Genomic DNA, 8,285 nt, shown 5'->3' with positions numbered 1-8,285 from the left:
CCCCCCCCCCGAGTCTTTTCTTCTCCAGGCTGAAGAGTATCAAGTCCATCAGCCTCTGGTGGAGGCTTGCCTTCTTGGCCTTTGATCATATGGGTGGCTCTCCTCTGGACTCTCTCAAGCTTATCCACATCCCTCCTGAAGTGGGAAGCCTAGAACTAGATGCAGTACTCCAGCTGCAGCCTCACTAAGGCTGAGCAAAGCAGGAGGATGACCTCCCTGGTTTTGCTTGAGATGCATCGATGGATGCATGCAAGAGCTTGGTTTGCTTTGCCGGCCACAGCATCGCATTGGTGGCTCATGTTCATCGTGTTGAGAGAACAGGTAAAAAATATGAATAGCACATATTTACCCCATGTTAAACTCCCCAAAAGTTAAAACCTTCACCATCAATTATGAGCCAAGATCCAGATTTCCTAAAATTCTGGTAACCATTTGTAGCTGGTAGAAACGTACACAAAACCGGTAGCAGTTTGAAATGCATGCATTAGTGAAGAAAGCATTTTTATATTTTTATGTTAAATGTTTTATTTATTTATTACTCAGATCTGTAGTCAGAGAAAAGAAAATCCTGTAGGCTTTTGGTATTTAATGGGCCTGTAGAATTGCTAGAACTTAAGGGCATTTGTAGATGATATGTTAAAGCGGGTTCAGTGCCCTTTTGCACCGGTTTAATGCCATTGCTGTTTGCACGAGTTTGCAAATTCAGCATTATATTGTGTATTAATTCCAGCCGTATTGTGTGTTAATTCCAGCCGCTGTAGCAAATTTGGTGGTGTAATGCACCTTAAATGACTTTGGGGTGCAGCAAACTAAAACACCTCGCAGGAGTTTTAGTTTGCTTCCATATAGCCACGGAGGGAAGTGCCAGGCTGTATGCTGCTCAGTGGCTGTGTAGGCAGCCACAGCAGGCAGACCAGGAAGGCAGACTGCTCTGAAGGGGGAAAAAAAAAGTGGTAAGCCTGATCTCTTTTTTTTTTTCTTCCCTGGAGCCTGCCTGCTTGCCTGAACTGTGCGGAGGTCCAGTGCTTCCCTCCACAGCTGCGGTGCCCTCCAGCACTGCACCTGCGGGTGGGTGCTCCGGGAGGGGGGAGGGTGCCGCTACAGTGGAAGGAAGCACCAGCTGTTGCCACCCGCCCCCTCCCCCCTGCAGCTCAGGGACACTTCAGCCCACCTGCAGCTTGCTCTCCCCTGCCCACTGCTGGAGAGGCAGCTAAGGACGCAGGTGTACAGGAAACAGGGGTTTACTTCTCCCTAAATTGAAGCAAAATTGCATTCTCCAGTTTAGGGAGAATTAAACCCCCATCTCATCTACAAATGCCCTAACAAAGCAGTAATAATAAATGACAAGTTGTAAAGAGTTGATAGATGTTGAGTTAGGTATTGTTTTGGGGTAGTTATTATTGTTTTAAAGGCAGAATATGAAGAAACAATTATGCCTAAATTCTGTGTGTGACGGGACCTCTCTATACCTTATAGGTTTCATTCAATTAACTGGTTAATTGGGCAATTAACTGAGACCAGGTACACATGGAAAGTACTTATCAGACCATTAAAAGCTGCAGAAGGGTGTGGTGATTGTTTGTAGTAATGTTGAGTAAGCTCTGTGGAACTAAAAAAAGTAGTACTTGATATTGTATCAGGCAGTCAGATTTCTTTGTTGGTCTATGAGCTAGTCAGTTTTTAATTTTAGAATTGTGTGCGTGTGTGCATGTTCTTGTCAGAAAAATTGCTGAATTATGGGGCTGTTAATTAGAGGTATGATAAGGTTTTTCTTGTTTGGCAGGATTCCTTGGCAGCAGAGATAGAAGGGTCAATGCGGAAAGAACTGCACCTGGATGAGCCCGACTCTCCTGACTTAGTGTACGATCAATGTGATTGGTTCCTAAATTCAGTAAAAGATTGATGCAGTTGATTTGTGCCTGAAATTAATGTATTTGCAAGGAAATGGTGGCCCTTTCCCAAGGTGACATGAGATGTGCTCTAAATCCTATTCCTAGTGGACTGCTGTCCTCACCACTGCTGTCACTATAGTTGAACCTAAGTTTTCACCCTGGCTAGTCCCCTCATCCCCATCTCCAAGAAGTGCAGCAGCATGGAAACTTAGCTAAACTTTTTCCTCCCTAGAAATGGTTCCCTTAGGTCAAAAGAGGTACTTTGATATAGTGTTCTGAGAGAGCTTTCCTTGCTGTGGATAAAGGACTCTGCTCTTCATTGAAGCTACCTAACACTTTTCAGGAGTGTTAAAATCCAAATTAAACAAATTGACTTATCTTTGAATTTAAGGAGCGTGAAGACACAAAATCACTGATGTCCAGAAGGGTTGTGGGTTCAAACTGATTTGTCAGTTGTTGTACATCTTAAGTTTACAGGTTCATTCTTATGTGCAGTTAATTAAGTAACATTGGCAAGGCTTCTGGTCTAAGACCTATTTGTCCAGCAAATGTAACCATGTCTATTGGTTATGATAGAACATAAAGGCATTTGCTATAGCTTGGGCTCGCTTGCCTACATAAGACCTTAAATTATGCTATAACTGCATTAAAGCTTTGTTCAGGTCAGGTTAGCAGGTTGGGCAAGACCAAACTTTAATCATATCACTACCTGGCACAGTAATAATATTAGCTATGTAGATTTACCATAACAATGCATCCCTACTGGTTTTATGGAAGACAGACTAAATAGCTGAACTGGGGAGTCTGCAAGGAAGTTTGATCAAAGACCTTGGGGGAGCCCTAAGCTTGGAGCTTGGTAGAGTACTGTTTTCTTCCAAAGTAACTTAAATGGTGGTAATAGTGCTGATTTCACCATGGGATGAGGATTCTTGAAAGATGCCATTTGAGGCAGGTTTGTTTTATAAGAAAAGTGCAGTTAAAATACCTCCCTTATCTTTCTTTTGAAGCAAATGAACAAAAACAGTTACAAAATCAGGGCAGAACTGAAACTTAGCCATTTTGACAGCATGCCTTTAATGCCCTGCTGCATGCTCTGCCTGAATATAAAATAACTAGATTTTTAAAAATATTGTGGTTTCCAAAGGCCAAAATGTAGGGTTTCTGTACATGGGGATGCTCGAAAGGGTAAATCCAGATTAACGTTTAGCTTAAACTAAATGTGTGTACACTCTTATTTATGAAAAGAGAGTTCATTTAATTTTTAACTTGTGCCATTTTGCAGTGAATAAACTTCTAAAAGTGGCAAGTCCATTATCTCAATCTGAGTGTGCACACAGGGGTTTGGTGTGGTCTAACTAATCCGTTTAAAGTTATACCTCACTTTTTTCTTCATTTGAAACAAAATTTCCCGAGTGTCCTTGTGTGCCAGAATTGTACTATGTTTTGGAATGATGAGGGGGTTCCATTAACAATTGAATATTATTTTAACACATCACGTTTTGGATGGCCAATTCTTGCAAATATCAGATCCAAAATACAATCAGCTTTTAACATGCTGCCAAAACCATATACACTGGGTAACTGATAATTGGGTAGTAATTAATTATTTGCTTCTGTATTAAGGCTAAAACATTGTTTTGTGGCATGGTTACTAACTATGTGTATGTTTATCAGTCATCAGAAGCGAGTCTTTGAGACTGTGAAAAATATAAACCAGGTTGTCAAGCAGAGATCCATGACTCCATCTCCAATGAATATCCCAGGCTCCAATCAGTCTTCTGCTATGAACTCAGTCATTTCTAGCTGCATCAGCACTCCACGTTCCAGCTTCTATGGAGGAGACATCTCCAACATTGTGATAGACAACAAAACCAATAGCATCATTCTAGAAACTGAGTCTTCTGACAATGGGTCAGTACTAGCCAGGCTGATTTATTGTTTTCTAATAAATAAGAAGCAAGCAAGCAGTTTCACATTTCTCCTCTCTCAATTTATCTCTATCATACAGGTTGATACAGTGGCCTACATTTTAAAGAATGACTAGCTCATCTCTTTTCCTCTTGTATTTAGAAATGAAGATAAAACTAAGAAGCCTGGAACACCAGGAACCCCAGGCTCTAGTGACCTGGAGACTGCCCTTCGAAGACTGTCCCTTCGGCGAGAGAATTACCTCTCAGAGAGGAAGTTCTTTGAAGAAGAGCAGGAAAGGAAGTTGCGGGAACTGGCGGAGAAGGGTGAACTCCATAGTGGTTCCATTACTCCAACAGAAAGTATCATGTCACTGGGAATGCACTCCAGGTTTTCAGAATTCACTGGCTATTCAGGAATGTCCATCAGCAGTCGCTCCTATCTGCCAGAGAAGCTTCAGATTGTGAAGCCCCTAGAAGGTGATAATAAAGGGCCTCGGCCTTTATCTGTTCTTCTAAGTGACTCTCTGTGGTCTCTTATCCATCACCAGAAAGCAGGCAACCTCTGTAATACATACTCCTTTTACTTTAGAGATAGCAATCCACGTTGTTGGTTTGAAATCTTTTAACACAAAAAAAAAATGTCTGTAAGCCCGAGAAGAGGGCATTGCATAAAAATGAAGAAACCACACCATAGAGGGTAGAATGTGCTATAGATCAAAGTATTTCAATAAAACAGTTCTGTATCCAAAATGAACCCTGCTACTAACTTTTCACACCTGGGAAAGAAAGTTATGAAAAGATCTAAATTTATCAGAGCGGCACCAGGAATTAAAATAAATTATTGCATCAGAATCCAATCCTGCAAACAGTTTGCACATGAATAGTCCTATTGGTTATGACAGAACTATTTACAGAGTTAAATATGTGTTAGCAGGATTACAGAAAGGTTTAGGAACAAACTAATTTCATTAGTTAGTTTTTAGCATTTCCTTTCTTATAACTAAATAGAAATCATTTAAAGTGCATTTCTTGCACGCATTTCAGAGGAGAAAGAGTTGTTTGTGGTTTTTTTTTTTACTTGGAAGAATGTGGAATAACTGCTCCTGTCTGTTCGTGTGGCTAGCCATAGCACCGATGGTTATCATTTCTCGTTTTTGTGATTATTTTCAAATAGTAACCACATGAAGTTCTTGTACTGCTTTAGGAAAGGGACAGTTCAGTTTTATTTAACATTCATTGGTTGCTGACATTGTAATAGGTTTGTCATCCAACTATTTCTTCAGGGGGGTTTTTCCCTTCAATAAACTCTTTCAGTCTTCCTGATTTATCTACCTGTCTGTCTTTTTTTTTCCTTCTATTTTGAACTTTTTCTTAGTTTTGTTTTGTGTTCTTATGACCCACTTTTTATTTTGAAATGTTACTTTCTGGTACAGATTCACTGTTCAGTTGCCACATCTTAGCATCTGTTCACTGTTGAAAAACTATCATGTTTGCCGTCTTTACAAAACAATAAATATAATTTGTGATTCAGACTAGATTATTTAAAAAAAACAACTTGAGATTAGAGGGTTTGAAATATTAGTGGACCAAATACTGGGCAACTCTTTCCTCTATAGTGTAAATATTCCACTCTGCCTTTATCAAAGTTTGATAGCAGTTTTATCAGTGTTGCTGTACCAATCCACTTCAAACTGTGGTGGTGTGTTTTCCCTTTGAAACAGCAAACTTACCATAAGAAACACTTGGATAGTGGTGGAAGACTTTTCTCTTAGTGTGTCTCAATCTTTTTGGGTGTAGGAGAAAGGTGTTTTATCAACAATCAGGTGAATAGTATGACTGCTTTGCATCATGTTGGTTTTTTCTTTTGTTTTATCTAGTTTTAATTCTCTTTCTTTCTGCACACACACACACCCTTGTGCATTACGTTACATGATTCTTCACATCCAACACTAGTAAAATGTTAACTTGAGCTTGGCTGAGCCTTCCAGTACCCAGCTGCCAATGATGAAGCCTCCATGCTATTTCTTGGTTCCCTTTCACCCTTATGCTAAAGATGTATCAAATTGCTTCAGACATTCAGAAAGAGTTACTTTAAATAATTGTATCAATGATTAAAGCTAATCAATATTTTAATTCACCCATGTCTATTTTACAGTCTTGCTCCTTTACCCTCTTGATTCTACTTGCCCCCATTTAGTGAAGCCCTAATAGGATTATAGAGTTGCAATAGGAAGTTTGTTTCTGTTTGGAAAAAAAAAAGAGAGTTTTTCTGGCATTAAAAGTACTAATCCCAGCAGTAAGAACCCACCACTGTCTGTTCCCTGCCTCCTGCAATAGTATGTCTGTTTAGGGGCACAAAATAAAACTAATTCTTTGGAAAAACACAGTAATTAATAAGGGGAGAGGAGGATGTTTGGTTGGCTTTTGTCAATGCTGTATATTTTCTTAATGACATTTGACATTTTACCTTTGTGCAAAGGGCCAGGGTTAGGCCAGTGTACATCTGATATTCCACTTCAAAAGTTCAAAGTAGAAATGTTTTGGTGATGCAGTCACTTAAAAAATGTATCTTTGTATTACAATTTATTTCCATCATGATTTTTTTATGATAGAAGTCCAAAATGTGCATTTTAATACACTGTACACCTGGATTCCTTTATGGTGGAGGCTATGGATTTTGATGACCCTAAATCAAGAGTTAATTTACTCCCTTTTTGTATTTCCAAGTCCCAAAAGGCCTCCTGCTATTCACAATATATTTTATTTAGCTGCTTATTATTGATTATGCTTCTAGAATCTCTTTCTACAAACATTTTTAAATGTCTTCAATTAATTTACGAAGGGCAGTGGCTCTGTAATATTATAGTTTAGGTTTGCATGTTGGAGACCAAAAACTGAAAAACCTATGTGTTTTTAAGTGCCACAGCACCGTCATACATTGTACTACGCTGCATTGAGCGAAGGAATGCTGTGCTTTGGCAAAAGGTTGTTTGTTTTTCTAACTAGTGTTGCCAGATAAGTGCATTTTTATCATGAACTTGAAACAATCTTAAATACTATAAAATATTGATGTGGGCTGGTAAGAATGCAGTTTTAGGGGGTTCATACACTTTTAATATGTGGTTTAATCGGCCTTCCAAATAAATCATTATCAAGTCTTCCACTAATTTTCGTGGATGTAGGATGAGGCCATAGTCAGAACCCCAGAACTGATGCATAATGTGGTGACTACTTCTGGTTTATTGTCATTTTGAATATTGCTCTCTTTAAAATGTACCTTTTTCACACCCTAAATATTACTCTCCCAAGGATGAAGCTACAGGTACAGTAGAATACGTTTATGAATTAATGAATTCTAGTAGTGTAGGAGCTGTAAAATACCTTGATTAATAGGTCATGAATGTAATCTGTTTTGTTTGCCTGTTGTTGATATATCTGAAGGTCTCTAGGTAATTGCTATCCCTTGCCATTAGTCACTAGTAGTATATTCTGGTATCTTCTTATAACCCTTTTCTATTTCCGTTTAGCACAAAAATATTCAGTGCTCTCTTCTGAGCTTATTCCATTGTGTTGATCAGCATGTAGTTTAAATGTACGCTTCTTTTCACTTCTGGTTAGTCCCAGTGGCATAGATGATGAAATTATGGAAAAGAGTGGTACCTCCTTATAGTGGAGAAGAATTTAAGGAACAGGCTTGTGGGTGGGTCTCATTTTGACTGGCTGCATATGTCTAGGTTGTTTTTTTTTTATGTGACCAGTGTATTTAGTAAGCCTAGACATGTCTAAAAGCCTCTAATTCTTTTTGTCATAAGACAAAATTTTATAAAAACAAAATTTAGAAGCAGTAGTTGCAAAACTATACTGGGACTGGGATTTGACTCTAGAGGAATTAAATGAGAATGTCCAGGTATTTAGTTGAGGAAGGAACTACCCAGAACTCATTGGCTGACTTTGGTTGGTTGCTGTTTTGTGTTTTGTTCCTCTTTAAAGGTTCTGCCACTCTGCATCATTGGCAACAGCTCGCTCAGCCCCACCTTGGGGGAATTTTGGACCCAAGGCCTGGGGTTGTCACTAAGGGCTTCAGAACTCTGGATCTTGACGTGGATGAAGTGTACTGCCTTAATGACTTTGAGGAAGATGAGACAGGTGACATTTCTTACAAGGGCCTAACTACCTCGACGCCAGTTCAGCACACAGAGACCTCAGGTGAGAGGTCACAAGCACAAGTGACTGTTTCAGACAGCAAGAATAATCCAAGCCAGTCTCAGGCTTTCACAGAGGAGATGCAGGACTCCACGACTGCCGGTGATGAGGGGTCTGGTGAGGGAAACTCATTAAGTCCAGTAAAACTGACATCTTTACAGGATATTGATTACTGGGCCATTCTTGCATCTCTCCAGAGCAGCATCCATAGTGTCGCTTTATGTGCAGCTTCTGCACGTTAACGTGTTCATTAATTAAAGCATATCCTTTCTAACATTAG

General features: G+C 39.4%; 1 protein-coding gene across 8 annotated transcripts in view; it reads left to right on the top strand.

Moving 5' to 3' along the window:
- The window catches only part of TRAK1 (trafficking kinesin protein 1), a 209,042-nt gene that overhangs the window by 180,212 nt on the left and 20,545 nt on the right, over positions 1 to 8,285 (top strand). For 4 of the 8 annotated variants that reach the window (XM_025212837.1, XM_025212841.1, XM_025212839.1 and 1 more), the window contains 4 exons: positions 1,784 to 1,860; positions 3,567 to 3,803; positions 3,963 to 4,279; positions 7,793 to 8,122. In XM_025212837.1, the coding sequence (XP_025068622.1) occupies positions 1,784 to 1,860; positions 3,567 to 3,803; positions 3,963 to 4,279; positions 7,793 to 8,122 (961 nt within the window). The remainder of the gene's footprint in view (positions 1 to 1,783; positions 1,861 to 3,566; positions 3,804 to 3,962; positions 4,280 to 7,792; positions 8,123 to 8,285) is intronic. The other 4 variants (XM_006031231.3, XM_025212840.1, XM_025212843.1 and 1 more) reach the window with 2 other exon arrangements.

Source organism: Alligator sinensis, unplaced genomic scaffold (genome assembly GCF_000455745.1).
Source record: "Alligator sinensis unplaced genomic scaffold, ASM45574v1 scaffold470_1, whole genome shotgun sequence".
Classification (NCBI taxonomy): Eukaryota; Metazoa; Chordata; order Crocodylia; family Alligatoridae; genus Alligator; species Alligator sinensis.
Note: the sequence above shows the minus strand (reverse complement) of the source record. Positions and strands in the feature narration are given on the sequence as shown.